Source organism: Mustelus asterias, chromosome 16, assembly GCF_964213995.1.
Source record: "Mustelus asterias chromosome 16, sMusAst1.hap1.1, whole genome shotgun sequence".
In the NCBI taxonomy this organism is placed as follows: Eukaryota; Metazoa; Chordata; class Chondrichthyes; order Carcharhiniformes; family Triakidae; genus Mustelus; species Mustelus asterias.
The window spans coordinates 28424844-28448143 of NC_135816.1; the positions used below are offsets into that span (position 1 = coordinate 28424844).

The 23300-nt window shown below is 43.9% G+C and overlaps 1 protein-coding gene across 1 annotated transcript in view; it reads left to right on the forward strand.

Annotated features, from left to right (window-relative positions):
* LOC144505065 (organic cation/carnitine transporter 2-like) overlaps positions 1-23300 on the forward strand; it is a 74322-nt gene that overhangs the window by 32957 nt on the left and 18065 nt on the right. Inside the window, exons 5-6 of the mRNA XM_078230813.1 lie at positions 2387-2513; positions 19130-19230. Coding sequence (XP_078086939.1) covers positions 2387-2513; positions 19130-19230 — 228 coding nt within the window. The remainder of the gene's footprint in view (positions 1-2386; positions 2514-19129; positions 19231-23300) is intronic.

Genomic DNA, 23300 nt, shown 5'->3' on the forward strand with positions numbered 1-23300 from the left:
ACCTACCCTTCACAAAACCGTGCTGACTATCCCTAATCAAATTATTCCTTTCTAGGTGATTATAAATCCTATCTCTTATAATCCTTTCCAAAACTTTGCCCACAACAGATGTAAGGCTCACCGGTCTATAATTACCAGGGTTGTCTCTACTCCCCTTCTTGAACAAGGGGACAACATTAGCTATCCTCCAGTCTTCTGGCACTGTTCCTGTAGACAATGATGACCCAAACATCAAAGCCAAAGGCTCTGCAATCTCCTCTCTAGCCTCCCAGAGAATCCTAGGATAAATCCCATCCGGCCCAGGGGACTTATCTATTTTTACCCTTTCCAGAATTGCTAACACCTCCTCCTTATGAACCTCAATCCCGTCCAGTCCAACAGCCTGCATCTCAGTACTCCCCTCGACAACACTGTCCCTCTCCTGTGTGAATACCGATGAAAAATATTCATTTACTGCCTCTCCTATCTCTTCAGACTCCACGCACAACTTCCCTCTACTGTCCTTGACTGGCCCTAATCTTACCCTAGTCATTCTTTTACTCCTGACATACCTATAGAAAGCTTTAGGGTTTTCCTTGATCCTACCTGCCAAAGACTTCTCGTGTCCCCTCCTGGCTCTTCTTAACTCTTTCTTTAGGTCCTTCCTGGCTAACTTGTAACTCTCAAGTGCCCTAACTGAGCCTTCACGTCTCATCTTAACATAAGTCTCCTTCTTCCTCTTCACAAGAGATTCAACCTCCTTTGTAAACCACGGTTCCCTCACACGTCTGCTTCCTCCCTGCCTGACAGGTACATATTTATCAAGGACGCATGGTAGCTGTTCCTTGAACAAGTTCCACATTACAATTGTGCCCATCCCCTGCAGTTTCCTTCCCCAACCTATACCACCTAAATCTCACCTAATCGCATCATAATTTCCTTTCCCCCAGCTATAACTCTTGCCCTTCGGTATATACCTATCCCTTTCTATTGTTAAGGTAAACGTAATCGAATTGTGGTCACTGTCACCAAAGTGCTCACCTACCTCCAAATCTAACACCTCGCCTGGTTCATTACCCAGTACCAAATCCAATGTGGCCTCGCCTCTTGTTGGTCTATCTACATACTGCGTCAGGAAGCCTTCCTGCACACAGTGGACAAAAAGTGACCCCCCTAAAGTACTTGAACTATAGCTTTTCCAGTCAATATTTGTAAAGCTTTACCCGCTAATCCCTCTAACCTACGCATCTCAGGACACTAAGTAATTTTAGCATGACCAATTTTAGAATTTTACCCTCCTGATACAGAACCACTAAATTAAACCCACTTAAATCTATACCTTACTTACAAATCCATCTCTGTTTTTCTGACATTACTCCCTTTGGTATTCAATTATATTCACATCACTAAATGTCCCCACCATCAACATCTAGGGGTCACCATTGACCAGAAACATAACTAGACCAGCCACATAGATACGGTGGTTACAAGAGCAGGTCAGATGCTGAGAAATCTGTTGGATAAAGACATTTCATTCTTTTCCTGTTGGATTTTTCATTCCATGCAATGCTTAATATAGCTTGGTGAAACAGACAAAGCAAAGTGCCCCAGTTCCTTCTTTCTCCCCAGGTCTCCCCGTACTAAAAGCCATATCAATTAACAGAATTTCATAAGTTCATAAAAAATAGGAGCAGAATTAGGCCATTCGGCCCATCGAGTCCACTCCACCATTCAATCGTGGCTGATATTCTCTTTATCCCCATTTTCCTGCTTTCCCCCCATAACCTTTCAATCCATTACCAATCAAAAATCTGTCTAACTGCTCCTTAAATTTACTCACTGCCCCAGCATCCACCACACTTTGGGGTAGCGATCATAATTATTGTAAATTCTGGTCCAGGCATTCCTATCATCTTGTCTGAATTCCATTATCTTTCATACCATTCTCTCTGTTTCTGCAGAAGGAACTCTTCAAAATGCAGCTAATGAAAATACAACAAAACTTATTCCAACTTATAAATCAAAGAAAGGGTTTAATAAAGAAACATCATTACTCCAAACTTCGGGCCTCACCCTGGGCCACTCCAAGCTCCCCACAATTCTACATAGTTCCTTGTTTATAGTGAATCAGCTGGTCAGCTGACTATTACATCACTCTGTAATTGGTTCCATGTTTTACTGGGTCAGCTGACTCTTACATCTTGTTCCCATTGGTCATGTTACATCCAATCAAAGTTGTCACCGGTTATATTCTAACACTCTCCATTTCTGAACCTACTCATTGATTTGAATAAAGCTGCCTGTTAATATCTGCAATTAAGAAGAATTTTAATGTTAATAGTAACTGATCGCATCCTTTCTGTGACTTGTGTACTCTTCAGTTTAAACAAAACACTTTTAATTCCAGGTTTATTCCTGAATCCCCACGCTGGCTGATGATAAAGGGAAGAGTACAGGAGACTGAAGCAATTCTCCGACACATTGCAATGAAAAACCATATCACTCCACCAGAGGTTCTCTTCAGTGATCTTGAGGTACTCACTTAGTGCTTGGGGCGCGGATGAAGCAGAGTTTGTAAGGAACATCCAGGAGGGCTTCCTGAAACAGTATGTAGATAGTCCAACTAGGGAAGGGGCCATACTGGACCTGGTACTGGGGAATGAGCCCGGCCAGGTGGTCGATGTTTCAGTAGGGGAGCAGTTCGGGAACAGTGACCACAATTCAGTAAGCTTGAAGGTACTGATGGATAAAGATAAGTGTAGTCCTCAAGTTAAGGTGCTAAATTGGGGTAAGGCTAATTACAACAATATTAGACAGGAACTGAAATGTGTAGATTGGGGGCAGATGTTTGAGGGCAAATCAACATCTGGTATGTGGGAGGCTTTCAAGTGTAAGTTGATAGGGATTCAAGACCGGCACATTCCTGTAAGGATGAAGGATAAGTATGGCAAGTTGTGGGAACCTTGGATAACGAGAGATGTTGTGAGCCCAGTCAAAGAGAAAAAGGAAGCATTTGTCAAAATTAGGAGGCTGGGAAGGCACGAAGCAAGTGTGGAATACAAGGAAAGTAGAAAGAAACTTAAGCAAGGAGTAAGAAGGGCTAAAAGGGGTCATGAGAAAAAATTGGCCACCAGGATTAAGGAAAATCCCAAGGCTTTTTATACATATATAAAGAGCAAGAGGGTAGCCAGGGAGAGGGTTGGCCCACTCAAGGACAAGGGAGGGAATCTATGCGTGGAGCCAGAGGAAATGGGCGAGGTATTAAATGAGTACGTTGCGTCAGTATTCACCAAAGAAAAGGACTTGGTGGATGATGAGTCTGGGAAAGCATGTGTAGATAGTTTGAAATCAAAAAGGAGGAGGTATTGGGGTTCTTGAGAAATATTAAGGTAGACAAGTCCCCAGGGCCTGATGGGATATACCCCAGGATACTGAGATAGGCAAGGGAGGAAATTGCTGGGGCCTTGAGAGAAATCTTTGTATCCTCACTGGCTACAGGGGAGGTCACAGTAAGGAGTCTAACAACACCAGGTTAAAGTCCAACAGGTTTATTTGGTAGCAAACGCCACTAGCTTTCGGAGCGCTGCTCCTTCATCAGATGGAGTGGAAATCTGCTCTCAAACAGGGCACAGAGACACAAAATCAAGTTACAGAATACTGATTAGAATGCGAATTTCTACAGCCAACCAGGTCTTAAAGATACAGACAATGTGAGTGGAGGGAGTATTTAGCCCAGGTTAAAGAGATGTGTATTGTCTCCAGACAGGACAGCCAGTGAGATTCTGCAAGTCCAGCAGGCAAGCTGTGGGGGTTACTGATAGTGTGACATAAACCCAACATCCCGGTTTAGGCCGTCCTCATGTGTGCGGAACTTGGCTATCAGTTTCTGCTCAGCGACTCTGCGCTGTCGTGTTTCGTGAAGGCTGCCTTGGAGAACGCTTACCCGAAGATCAGAGGCTGAATGCCCGTGACCGCTGACGTGCTCCCCCACAGGAAGAGAACAGTCTTGCCTGGTGGGTCCCAGAGGATTGGAGAATAGCCAATGTTGTTCCTTTGTTTAAGAAGGGTAGCAAGAATAATCCAGGTAATTTCAGGCTGGTGAGCCTTACATCAGTGGTAGGGAAATTATTGGAGAGGATTCTTCGAGACAGGATTTATTCCCACTTAGAAATAGGTGGACGTATTAATGAGAGGCAACATGGTTTTGTGAAGGGGAGGTCATGTCTCACGAACTTGATCGAGTATTTCGAGGAAGTGACGAAGGTGATTGATGAGGGTAGGGCAGTGAATGTTGTCTACATGGACTTCAGTAAGGCCTTTGACAAGGTCCCTCATGGCAGACTGGTGCAGAAGGTGAAGTCGCAAGGGATCAGAGGTGCGCTGGCAAGGTGGATACAAAACTGGTTCGGTCAAAGAAGACAGAGGGTAGCTGTGGAAGGGTGTGTTTCTGAATGGAGGGCTGTGGCAAGTGGTGTTCCTCAGGGATCAGTGCTGGGACCTTTGCTGTTTGTAATATACATAAATGATTTGGAGGAAAATGTAACTGGATTGATTAGTAAGTTTGCGGACGACACAAAGGTTGGTGAATTTGCGGATAGCGATGAGGACCATCAGAGGATACAGCAGGATGTAGATCGGTTGGAGACTTGGGCGGAGAGATGGCAGATGGAGTTTAATCCGGACAAATGTGAGGTAATGCATTTTGGAAGGTCTAATACAGATAGGAAATATACAGTAAATGGAAGAACCCTTAAGAGTATTGATAGGCAAAGGAATCTGGGTGTACAGGTACACAGGTCACTGAAAGTGGCAATGCAGGTGGAGAAGGTAGTCAAGAAGGCACATGGTATGCTTGCCTTCATCGGCCGGGGTATTGAGTTTAAAATTGGCAAGTCATGTTGCAGCTTTATAGAACCTTAGTTCGGCCGCACTTGGAATCTAGTGTTCAATTCTGGTCGCCACGCTACCAGAAGGCTTTGGAGAGGGCATAGAAAAGATTTACTAGGATGGTGCCTGGTATGGAGGGCATTAGCTATGAGGAGAGGTTGGAGAAACTTGGCTTGTTCTCACTGGAGCGACAGAGGTTGAGGGGAGACCTGATAGAAGTCTACAAGATTATGAGAGGCATGGATAGTCAGAAGCTTTTTCCCAGGGTGGAAGAGTCATTTACTAGGGGGCATAGGTTTAAGGTGCGAGGTGCAAGGTTTAAAGGAGATGTACGAGGCAGATTTTTTACACAGAGAGTAGTGGGTGCCTGGAGCTCGTTGCCAGGGAAGGTAGTGGAAGCGGATACAGTAGTGACTTTTAAGGGGCGTCTTGACAAGTACATGAATAGGATGGGAATAGAGGGATATGGTCGCCGGAAGGGTAGGGGGTTTTAGTTAAGTCGGGCAGCATGGTCGGCGCAGGCTTGGAGGGCCGAAGGGCCTGTTCCTGTGCTGTAATTTTCTTTGTTCTTTGTTCTACTGCAGAATGATAACATCATGACAGCTACCAGGAGGCTGGGCATTATCCCTCATAATAAATAGCATAACGGGATCTCCCAGCTGAAGCTAGAGGCTGTGGAATCCTTTCAGTTGGGTTATATTTCAGAGTTGATCTGCAGCATCTGCAAAGTGAAGTGCATGCAGTTACTGGAATCTCGACCAAAATATTACAGGCAACCTTGCAAACATTGCAGGGTTCCCTTCAATATTTGCAAAGCCCTATTCTCATTGCCCCTGCTTCTCTGGCAAGAGAAAATGATGTGGAGATGCCGGCGTTGGACTGGGGTGGGCACAGTAAGAAGTCTCACAACACCAGGTTAAAGTCCGATAGGTTTATTTGGTAGTACAAGCGTTCGAAGTGTGCCCCTTCTTCGGGTGAGTGAGGAGTTGTGTCGACACAAACTCAATTTACAAGATAATGGTTGGAATGAAACAAAGGTATCTCTTGGAATATGGAGCCTCAGAGATTTCCTTTATGCAATAGTGGACAGCAGTCTGGGAGATTTACAAATATTGTTCATTCTTCCAATCATGCTGCAATCCATGCTATAGATGTACGACCCATGTACGGGAGCAGGTAGTTTATGTAGGATCTTTGCAGTCAGGATAATCATAGAATCTACAGTGCAGAAGGAGGCCATTTGGCCCATTGAACAATCCCACCCAGGTCCTATCCCTGTAACCCCATATCTTTACCCTCCTAATCCCCCGGACACTAAAGGGCAATTTTGCATGGCCAATCAACCTAACCCACACATCTTTTGGACTATGGGAGGAAACCGGAGCACTTGGAGGAAACCACACAGAGAGGGGCACAGGTTCAAAGTGAGAGGGGAGAATGTGCATACTCCACATAGACAGTGACCCAAGCCGGGAATTGAACCCGGGTCCCTGGCGCTGTGAGGCAGCAGTGCTAACACCGTGCCACCCACAATCTGAGATGGTTGTCTTATGAGGAAAAGGTTGGAAAGACTAGGCTTGTATCTGCTGGAGTACAGAACCCTTAGAAACATTAACAAACAGAGGGATCTGGGTGTGCAGGTCCACAGTTCCCTAAAAGTGGCAACACAGGTGGGAAATCATGTTGCAGCGGTATGAAACCTTGGTACGGCGGCATTTGGAGTATTGTGTGCAGTTCAGGTCACCGCACTACCAGAAAGATGTGGAAGCTTTGGAGAGAGTGCAAAGAAGGTTCACCAGAATGTTGCCTGGTCTCAAGGGAGTTGGCTATGAGGAGAGGTTGAATAAACTCGGATTGTTTTCACTGGAAAGACAGAGGCTGAGGGGACCCCTGATAGAGGTCTACAAAATTATGAGAGATATAAACAGGGTGGATAGTCAAAGACTTTTTCAACGTTACAAGGGGGCACAGGTTCAAAGTGAGAGGGGGAAAGTTTAAGGGAGATGTGCGTGGGAAGTTTTTCACGCAGAGGGTGGTGGGTGCCTGGAACATGCTACCAGATGATGTGGTGGCAGCAGGCACATTAGCAACATTTAAGAGGCATCTGGAAGGAAATAGAGGGATCCAGACCGAGTAGGGGCAGAAGGTTTTTTCTTTAGTTAGGGCATCATGATCGGCACAGGCTTGGAGGGCCAAAGTCCCTCCAAGCTAGTTTCCCTGATGCAATTTTCGATGTGCTGGCTGTATTAAACACAGCAAACTCAACAATACAAGAATAAAATAGGGTACAGTCACCTTGTCAATCTGAATTAGTAACCTTAAAAGCCCTTTTTTGGTGTCTCCGGGCCATTTGTTAATATTAAAATGATGAATACACTTTTCAAAAACCCGCTATAACCTCATTGCTTTTATCTTCAAATGTTCCAGCTTGACAATCAGCGTTGGGGTTTGATTGTTGGCAATCAGTCGTTGAGTCCGATAGGCTTCGTGCACAATGTCCTGTAATTATAGAGTGTCCCGAAGGTCTTAAAATTAGTAACATAATAATTAAATTATTCATTTTTTTTTAGTCTAATACTAATCTGATTTCAATGCTATGATTTGGCTAACCTAATAATTTTGTCTGTAAATCCAATTAACCCTCTCATCAGTCCTGTGGCTGCTGGAGCCATTTGATTCTGCGTTTTACAAGATGATTCATTTACTGGAACATTTTTGGTGCTGGTAGCCTGCCCACTAGGGTACGGTTTCAACTGTGCCCAGTGTCTCCATCTGGGACAGTATTTCTCATCAATTAGGGCACATGTCTGTCCTGCCACAACTATATTGAAAGGCCTTTCCCATCTGGTGCCTAACCCTTTCCTGTCTGTCATTAGCTGTACCATTACTTTGACTCCAGGTGTAGATAATTTAGGAGTGTTTTCCTCTGTCAATTTCATCCAATCCCTGTGTTGTTGCTGAGTGATTACCTGTTTCTTTAGAGAATGCAAACAATCTACTCAGTCCCTCATACACTGGAATACTGCCTCTCTCCCAATTTCAAGTTCCCCACCTCCCACTATCATCTTCTCTGGGAGGCACATCACAGTAAGAAGTCTCACAACACCAGGTTAAAGTCCAACAGGTTTATTTGGTAACAAATACCATAAGCTTTCGGAGCGCTGCACATCATGCACATCACCCTACCAGTCATCAATTCGAAAGGGGTTAAACCTGTTCCTCAGGTTGGGGTGGTTCTCTGTCTTAGCAAAATTGCAGGGAAGGCCTCTACCCAATTACTTCCTTCATCCAGAATGGCTTTGGCGAAGTTATTCTTCAATGTCCTATTCGTTCGCTCCACCCATTCCTGAACTCTGTGGGTGGTATGGTGTGTGAAACCTCTCTTTTATTCCCAATATTCTGCAAACTTCTCTTAAAACTCTCCCTGTGAAGTGAGTCCCTTGATCTGAGTCGAATTGAGAAGGCCAAAAGAGAAAATGCTGGAAAATCTCAGCAGGTCTGGCAGCATCTGTAAGGAGAGAAAAGAGCTGATGTTTCGAGTCCAGATGACCCTTTGTCAAAGCTAAAAGGCATAGAAAGTGGGAGATATTTGTACTGCAGGGTGAGGGAATGAAAGATGAGTCACAGCCACAGAAACCAAGGAACCCAACTAATGGCTGTCCACAGAGCGAATAAAGGGTGTGAATGGCAGAGAAGCTAAAATGAAGATGGTGGGGATGGGGGAGAGGAAAATGGATGGGACAGAGGTAAGATTTAGAAAAGGTGAAGCAAAGGGGAGAAAAGGGAAGGGAAGGGGCGTAAAATAGGGGGAAAGAGTGGGAAGAAAAATGAAGAAAGACAATAAAGAAATAAAAGGTAGAGAACAGTAAAAAATTAAATAAAATAGAATGAAAATAGAAGTGTCGAGGTGGGGTAGAGCAAATCATCTGAAGTTGTTGAATTCGATGTTGAGACCGAAAGATGAGATGCTGTTCCTCCAGTTTGCGTTGAGCTTCACTGGAACATTGCAACAAGCCAAGGACAGACATGTGGGCATGGGAGCAGGATCATGTGTTAAAATGGCAACCAGAAGATCAGGGTCCTGATTGCGCACAGACCGAAGGCGCTCAGCAAAGCGATCACCCAGTTGTTGCTTGTTACCTGCCGCACAGTCTGTTTTAACCCTTATACGATGGACAAAGAACCGCGAGTAGACGTCTTGTTAGTACAACCAATATTTATTTAAACCCACACAATCAATAATCACCCACCCAACCAACGATAGGTTATCTTACAGGAAAATACTAGAATTCAAGTCCAATACGAGACCTTGACTTAACTTTGCGTGACTGGCAACTACCCAAGCAGATATTGGCCTTTATCTGTGCGCTGGTCTCGGTAGTCGTCTGCGTAGTCTGGTCCTTTGGTCTGGTCTGGCACTCTGGCTCTGACCTTCCTTCCTTCCTTCTCGGGTGTGGTGGCTCTCCTCGTGCTGGTCGTTGCTGGCAATGTTCACCGTTGTTGTAGCTCGTTCGTGGGGTCAGAGAGAGAGAGAGATTCCTGGTTGCGCAGCACCCTTTATACTCCATTGGGTTTCACGCCCCTTTTGGCCATTGCCAATCAATCGATCAGGACTTGATCACCCTGATCGATAAAGCCCAATCGGGTGCTGCCACACCAATCTCTGGGTTTGTTCCCAATGGCCATGTCTGTAGGTGCTGGGGGCACGTAGGACACATACCTCCCTCCCAAATAAGGGATCACGGTGCCCTTATGTCTGGTAAACAACCCAGTTTGACCAGAAAGTCTCTTTGATCCTGGAGATGACCCATATCCTGTGGATTCACACATCTGGGTTGCAGTCTGTTTATCTCTGTCTTTTAAACTGCAGCCTGTCATTTTAGTTCTTGCCCAATTGTCCCAGAATGCTTTCCAAAATGCCATTTTAGATGGCCCATTTGGCCACAGTCCCCCCTTTGATCCTGAACGCAAAGTATGATGGATCACAAACCCACGACCAGTATCTGTCAGGAATTCCCCAGTCACTTAACAGTCAAATAAGGCCCAGGTATTGACATGCACAGTAATAATACATCCCTACAACATATGGACATTCCAGAAGCTACAGACAACAACACTCTACAAATACAAACAACCACATATTCTAAACACCATTTTAGGTTCAGAGTTATGCTCAGGACAATAATAAATCATTGATACAGATGCAAAAGGGAAATAACATTTAAATTTGGATTTTGGAGGGTCATGCACCAAAAGTGCTGAAGAGGTAGGCTTAACTCTCCAAAGTATTTGTTATTTAAAAATGATCCAAATTTGCATAATAAACACTTTTTGTCACAGTTACCATTTTAGATTTAAACTTCCACAGTCACAGCTCAAAATCTATCTCCTTCCAGCATACACATGCTATGTGTTTTTATGACCCAATTAACACAATGCAACCAAAGTACAAGTTAGAGGTAATTCAAGTGATTTTCTACCAGTTTAACAAATTATAGAGGAAACTCCTCCATCATTCTGTCTACTTTGCCAATTTTATCTATGAATAACATGTTTTGCACAAATGGTTTATTTGTTCCTCTTTTAAGCATTTTAACTCCTGTAACCCCAAATAACTAAGTACTAGGAAAATCCTGTCATCTGTTGTAAAGTCATTGACACTCTCCAGAGCCCTTAACTTTTCAGAAAAATTAACTCCCAACTTATTAGCATTTACATACAATGAACCGAACAAACTTTACATGTGAACATGAGGATTATCACAGATAACATTTACTCAGTATAGGAAAGTCACAAAACAAACAGATATTACTTTGTAAAATTATCTCACATTCAAATGGTTACATCATAAACTGAGAATATGTTTCAATGCATCCCTCTTTGAAACACAAAACCCATACAGACTCTCTTTCCATTACCCTTTATTTGTCAAAATTAAACTTATTTACCTCTTTAGAATTTAGGCAACTTCCCATTTATAAGTTGGTTATTTTGTGCGCTCAATTTATTCTATCAATTAAATGACAGAAACTGTAATGCTTAAGCGTAACGAATCACTTTAATTTGAAAGTTAACAGTGAGAAAATCTGAATGAGCCAAACTCTTCAAGTCTCAATTATCACTAGGTTGTGATAAACAATCTTGGAGTCTTGAAGCTGCTAGACTTGTTATTCACAAGCCATCTATTTAAAACAAAACACAAAAAATACATTCGGCTTGGAGCCAAATGAATTAATTTGGTCTCAAAATCTGTTAAATTAAAAACAAAAACAAAAATAAAATTTACAACCTCCAACGTATATAATGTTTTAATTGCCAAATTAGGAACAGAAGATGGTGAAATCTCTGCCAGTTAAAAAAAACCACAAGAAATAAAACACATTGTACTGTTCTATGTTCTATATCTTGGTTTCACATAAAGCTCGGCACAACATCGTGGGCCGAAGGGCCTGTTCTGTGCTGTGCTGTTCTATTCCAATGTGATCATGTCACGATTTCTTCAAGACAAAGGAATGAACACATGGTTCCCTCCAAGGTTTAAATCCTTTCTTAACAAAATTTGAACACAGGATTATTCAAAATTCAAATTGGTTATTTCAAACTTCAATTTATGTACTTTGATTTTGAAATTTCAATTTACTTTCCAAAAATTGTGTTCAAAGTAATGTCCCACATATATATATATTATTTATGTATTTATATTCTATACCTCTTAAGCACAATCATGGCCATTGATTATACCTAAAAGGTTAAGGAATTCCAAAACTTTATTTCAATTTAATCCAATCCAATTTCCAATTTTTATTTAAACTCTGTATCAAACCCACTGTTGTAAAATCACAATTAGGGGAAGAACATTAAAACATTAAAGCAAACAACAACAAAAACATCCATGCAACCACTTTATTAAACATACACAGACACACATGGAAGCTTCCAACATTCATTCCACAGCACTTCCTCTTTCATTCAAAATTAACATTTTAAACTGGGGTGAAAATAAAACATTTAGAGAAAATACAGAAAATTGATTAAGACAGTCGCTTTCATTCTTCTTTCTTCCAAACTGTAATTAAACTCAAAAACAGAAGTAAATTCAAGAAATCTTATACTTACATTTTAACAATTTTAACACTTCCTCAGCCCCTTTGAAGTTAAACCAAAGTGTAAAGCATTGCATTTATTGCCTGCAATAAATACTCCACAAGAACAAACAGGCTTTAACAACTCCTGCTCTCAATCTAATGCAACAACAACCACCTACATTCGACAAGCAACCAGACCACACAAACACACTGAAATACAAAAACTACTCAAATTATTAGCTCAACCTTAGATTTTCTCTAATCAATTTTCCATCTTGCCAATTAATTTATAATATTTCCCAAGTAAGTTAAGAGAACATAGTTCCTTTCTCTCAAAATTCTGTAACACACACTGCACACTCCCTCCTTTTAAAAAAAACCAAAGGATCACTTGGGGTTCTTTGTGATGTTAGTGAGGGTGTAAGCTCCTTACCCCACATGGTCTGTTTTAATGGGGTTCATGGGCATAACATTTTCTAATAACGCAAGACTATCCATCGGTGGGGACGGTTAAGTCTGCATTCAGAACTATATACAATGCTGAGATTCTTTAAAACATTCATTCCTTCTCAATCAACAACATCTTCTGGTTATTCCATGCCCTCCTTGCAACTAATAGTCACAGAATTCATCAGACCAGGGGCAAATTCTAAACTGACTGTGGGATCAGGTGCCTCCAGAAAAGGAGGTGGGGGTCTCCAGCCAATGCCACGTGCAAAATGGGCATTCTTTTCTAGATACAATCCACAACCCAATCCAAAAACACCATCTCCCTCAGACTCAACTGTCCCAAATATAGACAATATCCCTATCTGCATTGGCAACTGAGATTTTAATTGATTAATCTCCTGCTAGAACTTGGAGTAATCAGAACTTTGATTCTTTTCACTAACTTGATATACTTTAAACTGACTCATAGGGCCCGATTTTACCAAAAATTCGCGCCGCGGTAAAGTCGGGTGTCGGGCCTTTAACGCGATCTGCACCTGAATCCGAGCAGGTCACGGCTTTACCGACACCCGATTCGGGCGCGGGTCCGGTCCGCAACCGAATCAGGTGGCCCGACGATTTAAATGCATTAGCATGCATTTAAATCGACTTAATGAACCGCGCGCCCAACTCTACCGCCAAATCCCACTTTACCGTCTTCTGGTCCGTTCCGGATTCACGCTCGAATCGACCTGCCGAATAAAAATCAGAAGCAGATTTCTATTCTGTAGGGGAACCTCTGAAGCCCATCCTGCTCGACCATCCTTCGCAGACCCCCCGCTAACCACCCCGGCAGAACCCCCCCCACCCCGGATCAGCCCCCCTTGGGAGGCAGGCCCCCCTCTCCCCCCGGCAGACCCCTCCCCCCCCCCGGGATCAGACCCCCCTGGGAGGCAGGCCCCCCTCGGCAGAGCACACTCCCAACCTACCACAATCGCTGGTCTCCCTCCACCATCCTTCCGAACTGCAGTCCTTCGAGAGCCTGCAGCACCTTCCTGGCCTTCCGCTGGCGTCCGCCGGAGGAGGGGGGCGGGCTCAGATGGATCCCTGGTTGGGGGGGGCGGGGCGGGGGGAGGATGGACTTGGGAGAATCTTGCAAACTGAAAATAATGTAGCATCTTCTTTGTGCTGCCTAATTATCTATGGGAAAGGTAATTAAACTGCAGTGTCCTAGTGAGCAGTTAGTGACCTGTATAATACATTTGTGATCTGTAACTGGATTGTTGATGTCCCTGTAGCCATGAGCCAGGTGCTCAAATGTTCAGAGTCATGTGGTGAACTTGGAAGAATTGTCCCCGTGGTGGAACTTGGTTGGAAATAAGATTCAAGGAGATTACTAAATCTGGGAAATTTCTCTCACATTCCATGGCAGAGGTGCCCCTACTTATGAAAGTGTTTTGCATGGGCAACGTTGGGTGCAGCTAATCTGCCTCTGGAGCAGCCTTGGATCTTTTCTTTCATCTTGTTTTCATCTGAACATTGCACAGAATTAGAGGAATTCCCTTTGGAAGATAATGTCAAAATTATCATCGCAGGAACTAAAAACCTGACAGTCAAAAATTTGGGAAAATATTTCAAAATATATATCCCCCCATCCATATTTTGAAATATGCACTATGGTGTGTGGGCGGAGTAACACCCCACTGGTCTTAACCTGTCCCCATGTTGTTGTGTTACTACTGCAACTGGCATCCCATCATTTTCCTGACAGAAAATGTGAAACGGTTTTGTGAGATCTGGCAACCCTAATGCAACTTTAATCATAGCCAATTTTAAGTCTGTAAAGGCCTGGTTCTCTCTCTCCCCACTCTACTTTCTCTCTACTGGCTCTCCCTCCTTTGATGGAACCCTGTAAATGTTTTACAAGCACTGCATAATCTTCCACAAAATTCCTGCAATAGTTAAAAAGCCTTCAATACTTGTCTTAGCCCTTTTCCGGTGAGAGACCTTTGTACATAATGCATAGCCCTCTTCTGGACCTTCTGGAATTTCTTTCTTACTGAATTTTATAACATAATAACATCTTTGAAACAAAAATCAAGCCTTTCAAATTTGATTCCAGGTGGCAACTTATTTTGATTACTCGTTCTTTATATTAAATAGCATCATTGTATTAAAGTAGCTTGCTTACAGCACATTTTCTTACATTAGATTTGTCCCATACTCAGAAAATAGTAATGTGGGCTTTCTAATGTTTATTACTATCTATTTCATCACCCTGTTCACTTCCTTCAATGTTTATTTATTCTATTAGATTATTTCCCTTTGAGCCTGCCTTGCATCTGTCACAGTTTTCAACCTTCCCATATTCAAAATTTGCACCTGGGTGTGCTCTATACTCTGGACTACTTCTCTCAGTCACATGATTGGTACACTAATTTTAAACATCCACCCCTCACAACCCAACTAAAATGCTGTTAGGTCACTATCATTGTTGAATAGCCCTAAGTTAACCGGTGCTATTATCACAAGTTATCCAGGGGGGCAAATGTAAACTTCACACCCCCCTCCCCACCCATTCTATCTTGTGTAATTTTTCACTCTCCCACCGTCGCCCCCCCTCCCGCCCCACCCTGCTAGATTTTGATTTGAGTTAACAATTTCGACTATATTGGCTCATAGCTGCCACAAATCTTTAACACACAAAGATTCAAACTGCCTGGGACTGAATGGGTTAACTCTCGACTTGTTTCAAAGGGGGGGGGGGGAGCGGAGAAGATTTTCACAGATGCACGTCATGACGTCATTATGTTTTCTTGGCTAGCATCCAAAAAATTCTGTGTTCCTCAGAACCTTGGCTGTGTTTATCCTGCTAGCATCCTGTCCTTCTCTACCTCTCCTCGTCGTCTGGCACTGAGTTGCATCATGACCCACTTTATCACAATTACTGCATTGTTTTTTAGTGTTCTGGTTGTATCTTGACACTTTATTTTAGCAATCTCTGGCAATGTGCCCTCACTTTCCACACACATAGCAAGTTTTAACCTTGGGAGCTGAATGTTCTATCTGTGCTGGAGCTTACTCTGGCTGTTTCTGTTGTAATGATTTGGTTTTCATGGAACAGAAGCCTTTTCTCTACCTGCCCCTGGTTCTATGTATTTCAGCACAAAGAGGAGCTGCCGGAACAGACTGTTGCATTTTACCACCGCTAGGTGGAATTCTATTTTTCCAATTTGTCTTTTCTATTTGATTTTCCTATCTCCTTGACTGCCCCCCGGGGATTGGGGAATACAATGAATCTATTACTGCCTCACCTGCAGACTCATTTTAAGACTCTCTTGAGCAGTATTTACAGGGTCTGTCTGTATGCTATGTTTTCCTGCTCAGGTTCATTGGATTTATGACTTCTGCCATACCTTATTCCACCACAGGTGGCGATGTTGATTATACAATTTCACTCAGACGCATGTTTTGCTTTTTAACCCTTTCTTCTCTCACACTCTCTCTCTTTCTGTCTCCGCAACATTTTCGAGTCCCGTCTGTTGGTTTCCCTAATATTGTTCCCTCTTTCCCTAAGTCTGCAGACCTTTCCTCTGAGAATGTCCTAAGTTTAACCCGCGGCTCTCGCCGAAAGTACAACATTCCCTCCCTAACTTAACAAAATTTACTCCCCTCTCCACGGGGCTATCTTAACGTCTTCACTACCGTCTCCCTGCCCCTCCCTCCTACGGTTAGCTTTACGTTATAGGCACGCAGCCTTTAAATTTGACACCACTGATGGGCAGTCCTCCCCTCCCCTCACCCCACCCCAATTTACATCTATTCTATTTGTGCGGCACTTTGGCCCCGCTGAGTGGGTTGGCAGTACATCTATCTTACCCCCACATTAAGCGCGATTTCCCTGACCGGCAATATTGCCTTAGCGACCCCACAAGAAGTTCAGATAGGCCAATTTATGGATCTGACAATTTGGTTTGTGGCGCCCTCTAGCTAACGAGAGTGGTAATTGAAATATACTCACCCCTGTGGAGGGCACGTCCAGCCGTCGAGGTTCGAAGACACTATCCTGTCCTCCGTCGCCAAAAAGACTGTCGTGGGGAAAATGTAGAAAAGGGTGGCCAAATTCTAAAGTCTAAAAACTCAGACTATTCAAAACCTCACAAAAGGGAAAGTCTCTGGTCAAAAGACGTAACAAAATGTATTTAAAAACATAAAGTCAAACAGGACATAGGAACATAAACGTACGGCCGTTTGGAGTCCCCCAAAGGGTTAAACAGCTCTGGTTCAGATCTTAAAAACCTCTCTGAGAGACCTGGGGCACTCAGCCAAAATACAGAACGATTATAGTTTTTATTATCTCTAAATTGCGCCTCTCATTAGCTTCGAATCAATTTCATTTAACAGTTACACATCAATACATTTTCTGTCAGATACTCAGCCATCTGCGAATCTGCTGCTCAGCATAATGGTATTCGATTGGTCCATTTAATTTGGACATAACTCCCATCTTGGCTAAACTTACTTCCTGGTATCTAAGCAACCACAGACGCTTAATACAAGCCAAAAATGAATCTTCCCATTGGCTCATTGCCAAGACAAGCAGACACGTAACTCTGTGCCCGAGAACCATATCTACTTTAGTCTGAACAATGAAAGCCACCTATTCATTAAGTTGCAACATTGTCCCATGTATGAAACATAATTCTGCTCAGCTAGTGATTTTCCCAACCATGTGCCTCTAAACCTCTGACCTCTACCACCATTCCTTGCAGCACTGGGTGAAGCGAACAATATATTAAAATAGATTTAATACTTTGATATATATAGTTTAAAATCATACTTACTTGTTTTAATACTGTTACTGCATTCACATATGATCAAACTGGCCATATTAACTTATTAATAAAACCTCTTAAGCTCTCCTTACTATTCTGTCCTCTTAAAGACTGCATTCTCCCTGGAAATCTCATTAGCTGGTTAGGAATTCACCTCTACAAAGTTTCAATCAGATCAGCCATGATCTCAGTGAATGGCAGAGCAAACTCCTGCTCCTAATTTGTCCAATTTGTATGTTCCTATATCAGACAAAATCATGCCACACCGCTCCCAATAGACTGTTGATAATCAAGGAGTCACTAATGCATGTGCACAAAGCACATGAAACCAGGGGAATCATATTGATTATTTTGTATGGATTTCTTCAAAGATCAGTTGTACTTGACTGACCTGAGGAAATTCTTTGGAAACATAAATGAAAGATGGATTTCTAAAAACATTGTTGAAGTATTAGCTGTTATGGGAGAGGCTGATGGCAAAGCAAAATGGCACAGAGACTAGAGGAGCGATCTTACCTGCCATTCACGCCACGCTCCCGCTGCAGAATTTGGTAGCCAGCCAAATCTCCGTTCACTGCGGCGGGATGGGAAAAACCCTGCTGGCATGAACGGTGGTAAGATTCCGGCCCAAGAGTTTTATGATGGTGGGATTTCCCTTCCTGCCATCTGAGGAGTTAGTGTAGAATACATCCCCTTCGATCCTGCGTACACCGCAGCCATTTCACACACCCAACAAGCAGCAAGTGTCTGCAGGTGGGTCTTCCACCCTTTACTCAGGAGGGAGTTCCACCTCAGAGAGCTGTTCACCAACCAGATTGGCCGGAGCTGTCTAGTCCAATATCCCAGACTTTGAGCCGCAGAACCCCTAGTCACCTCACAAGTGTATCAGAGAAGCCCTTAAGTGGCCAATAATTACCTGAGAAAATATATCATGATAATATGGCACTTTAAACAACTGTATATGTCTGAATGATTCATTGGTTTTATGCCAGTTAGGAAAAATTTATTGTCCACAAAATATTAAGTCCTGCCCACTACTCTTTACATATTTAATTCTGAAGGAGATTGCAGGAAGAGCTTATATGTAACTTCATTACAATTCCTACCTAAAAATATATAAATATTATATAGTAACCAGAATCGACAAAAGCATTTTACCTCTCCAAGCACAGAGAGAGAGTGACAATATTCCTCCTTGAAGCGAGTATCATGAATTGTGACATGTCACTGTATCAATAAGATGAGAGTTTTATTCTGTGTACACTGAGCCCCACTTTTCTTATTCACCAGTGGCACAGGGTAAACACAATAGGTGATAAAGGCAGGGGAAAAAAGGAGCTGCAAATGTGATAGTTTAGACGCACAATTTTTCAACATGTTTTCTGGTTCATCCATGTCCAATTTAGAAACATAGAAACTAGAAGCAGGAGCAGGCCATTCGGCCCTTCGAGCCTGCTCCACCATTCATTTTGGTTATGGATGATCATCGAATTCAATATCCTGATCTCCCCTTCCCCCATGTCCCTTAATCCCTTTAGCCCCAAGAGCTATATCTAATTTCATCTTGAAATCAGACAGCACTTTGGCCTCAACTACATTCTGTGATAGTGAGTTCCATACATTCACCACCCTCTGGGTGAAGAAATTTCTCCTCATCTCAGTTCTCAGTTCCCCTTATCCTCAAACTATGACCCTGAGATCTGGACACCCCACCATCGGGAGCATTCTTCCTGAATCTACCCTGTCTAACCTTGCTGGAATTTTATAAGTTTCTATGAGATTCCCCCTCACTCTTCTCAACTTCAGTGAATATAATCCTAACTGACTTAGTCTGTCCTCAACAGTAATAGTTAATAATATTGCTGCTTTCTAATAATCCGTGGTAACACTGAACTCTCTTTGTTTTCCTTCCAGCTTGAAGATATGAAGGCTAACAGTAAACAGTCACATGATATTATTCACTTGTTTAAAACCCGTAATATCCGAGCTATCACTTTGATAAATTTTGTAGTGTGGTGAGTATTTCATCAAATTATAGAATAGAACAAAGAGAAGGAGGCCATTCAGCCCATTGACTCTGCATTGGTTTTTATTGAAGAAAATTTCTGTTAGTCCCACACCCTGCTCATCCTCCATATCCAAAGCCATTAATGGCGGCACGGTAGCACAGTGGTTAGCACTGCTGCTTCACAGCTCCAGGGTCCCGGGTTCGATTCTCAGCTCGGGTCACTGTCTGTGTGGAGTTTGCACATTCTCCTCGTGTCTGCGTGGGTTTCCTCCGGGTGCTCCGGTTTCCTCCCACAGTCCAAAGATGTGCGGGTTAGGTTGATTGGCCAGGTTAAAAAAAATTGCCCCTTAGAGTCCTGGGATGTGTAGATTAGCGGGTAAAATATATGGGGGTAGGGCCTGGGTGGGATTGTGGTCGGTGCAGACTCGATGGGCCGAATGGCCTCCTTCTGCAGTGTAGGGTTTCTGCGGTTTCTATATCCCTTGCAAACCTTTCCACTTCAAGTATAGATAGATACCCTACAGTGCAGAAAGAGGCCATTGGGCCTATCGAGTCTGCACCAACCACAATCCCACCCAGGCCCTACCCCCATATCCCCACATATTTTACCCGCTAATCCCTCTAACCTACGCATCTCAGGACACTAAGGGGCAATTTTAGCATGACCAATCGACGTAACCCTCACATCTTTGGAGTGTGGGAGGAAACTGGAGCACCCGGAGGAAACCCACGCAGACACGAGGAGAATGTGCAAACTCCACACAGACAGTGACCCAAGCCGGGAATCGAACCCAGGTCCCTGGAGCTATGAAGCAGCAGTGCTAACCACTGTGCTACCGTGCCGCCCTTAGCCAATTCACAATTGAAGTATTTATCCAATTCACAATTGAAAGTTACTCTTTAGTTTGTATCTACCACGCTACCAAGCAGTGAATTCCAAATTCTTAACTCTTGCTGAGTAAAAACTTTTTCCCCGGATCCCCTCAGATTATTTTGCCAATCACAACATTCACCCAACTACCGAATATTAATCATTTAATGCGACTCTAGTGAGACATATAAACAGAGAAACATAGAAAATGTCAGCAGGAGGAGGCCATTTGGCCCTTCGAGCCTGCTCCGCCATTCATTATCATCATGGATCATCAACCAACTTAATATCTGCTGGCTCCCCCTCATCAACTCTTCTCGTTGTTTCCTCGAAAAATTCCAGTAGATTTATTCCCTTTCGTAAATCCTTGTTAACTCTGTCCGATCCTGCCATTGTTTTCCAATTTCTCTGCGATGAAATCTTGAATAATGGACTCTAGAACTTTTCCAAGTACCGATGTCAGGCTGGCTGGTCTATAATTCCCTATTTTCAGTGTTGGTAGGCTACAATCAAATCTTTGTTAACAAGGGAAAAAGACAAAGCAAGAATCCTTTCTATAATGTTCAATTGATTTATTTAGATGTTATATTTAAGATATTAGACAGTCATTTCTTTCAGTGGTGCAATCCTTAATGGATTTTAACATTCTAACACCGTTTTACAAATAATGAAGATTCACCACAGCTTCAGTCATCTGTGTTGTCTATAAAGATGACATACTGGGAAAAAAAGAGGGAAAATTGTGGATGACAAACACTAAGCCAGTCCTGTATCCTTCACGTTTTACTCAGCATCAGCATTGGCAAAAGAGCTCAATTGCCAAATACCTTTTCATCCCAAGTTGTAAAAGTAGCCTGTTCCTTAATAAGCCACAAATCAGGAGTGTGATGGAGAACTCTCCACTTGCCTGGATGAGTGGAGCTCGAATAATACTCAAGGACATTGACACCATCCAGGACAAAGCAGCCTGCATGATTGGCACCACATTCACCACGTTCAACACTCATTCCCTCCACCACCAATGCAAAGTGGCAGCAGTCTATACCATTTATAATTTACCATTTTCTCACTACCCCCTTCCCCTCCCGCCCCCCATTTTAAATAGTTGGGTTACATTATCTTCCCTCCAATCCGTAATGTGGAGAGATGCCAGCATTGGACTCACCAGATGAAGAGGCAGCGCTCCGAAAACTCGTGCTACCAAATAAACCTGTTGGACTTTAACCTGGTGTTGTGACACTTCCAATCAGTAGGAACTGTTCCAGAGCCTATCGATTCTTGGAAGATGATCACCAGTGCTTCCATTATTTCTAGACCCACTTCCTTAAGTATTCTGGGGTGTAGACTATCAAGCCCTGGGGATTTATTGGCTCTGGAGGGAAGACCTCCAGAGGCGATGAGGTGACAGTTCTGAAAACAATGGCTATATTACCTTCATGCCACTTTGTCCTCAAAGCGACCATTAAAACCCACTTTGTCTTATGCCTGTAATAACTCAGGAAGCCTGACTGGAAAGGAGTGATATTTATTGTTAAACACAAAATTAAGCCACGACTCCATGGCATACATACACAAGTCCCAGCCGGAACAATAGTCCTGCCATCCCTTCTGGTGTCTGCCTTATAAAGGGCTCAAGTAATGAGTTCCAACATGGCAGATAATTGCTGGTTACCAAGGGAACTCACATTCAATGAGCCCCACAGGGAGATCATTTATTGATTCCCTATGGACCTCATGGGTGTTATCACAGTGTCCATGGCATCTTTGTCAATCTCTCCTTAACTCTGACCTACCCCTGACTGTCTATTCTGCCCCACCTCCTCCATCCCCTCTCAAACCATATAATCCATTACATTTCCATCCCTCTTCAGTTCTGTCAGAGACATATTGACTCAAAATGTTAAGTCTGTTTCTCTCTCCACAGATGTTGCCAGGCCTGCTGAGTTTATCCAGCTTTTATTTCAGACTTCCAATATCTGAAGTATTTTATTGTAATTTGAGTTGTCCTGCTGCGTTGGCCAATATTTACCCCTCAATCAACATCACATAAACAGATTATCGAGCTTATCACATTGCTGTTTGTGGGAGCTTGAAGTGAGCACATTGGCTGCCACATTTCCTGTATTGCAACTGTGAAAATCTTCAAAAAATGTAGTCTTTTGGGACATTGTGAACTTCTGAAGGACTAAGGTGAGAAGAGATTACTTCACCCAGAGATTGGTGAATGTGTGGAATTCCCTACCACAGAAAGAAGTTGAGGCCAAAACATTGGGCCCGATTTTACCAAAACTTGGCGCCTGAAAACCGTGGTAAAGTTGGGTGTCGGGCCTAAAACGCGGTCCAGACCCGACCCAAGGCCAATCGCACCTTTACCAACGGCCGATCCGGGCGCCGATCCGGCGTGTGCCCGAATTGGACAGCGGGCCGATTTAAATGCATTTGCATGCATTTAAATCGGCATAATGAAGCCCGTGCCCAACTTACTCAAGGATTCCCACTTTACGAGGCTCCGATCCGATCGGCGCCCGCGCATTTACCGTGTTGCTGAATTCAAGTCCGATAGGGCTTCAACTCAGCAACTGAACCGCTGAATCGCCCCCGACCACCCTTCGCGGACCGCCCCCGCGGACTGCCCCCGCGAACCACCCCGGCACCCCCCCCCGCGATCGGACCACCCTGGGACGCAGGCCCCGCCAGCAGCCCCCGCCCCCCAGGATCGGACCCCCCGGGCCCCCGACCTACCTTGATCGCAGGTGTCTGTCGAAAGCGATCCTGGGGGATGTGACATCTCTTCCCTGAGTGGCCAGGGGGTAGGGGGGGATGTGACATCTCTTCCCTGAGGGGGGATGTGATGCCCCCTGCCCCTCCCCCCCAGGGAAGAGACATCACATCCCCCCCCTACCCCACCCCCCCTTTTAAGAGAAGAGACATCACATCCCCCCCTCAGGGAAGAGATGTCACATCCCCCCCTACCCCCCCCCCTTTCAGGGAAGAGACGTCTGATCCCCCCCCCCACATCCCCCCCCCCAGGGAAGAGACGTCACATCCTACCCCCCGCCGCCCCCCCAACCAGGGAATGTCAAAGGCAGCAGAGACAGCTTGCTGAGTGCTGTCGGCTTCGAACTGCGCATGCGCAGGTCTGTGCTCGGAAAGATGCAAATGCGCTAGGCCCCGCCCACTGGACCCGCGCCGAAAAAAGGCGCTGG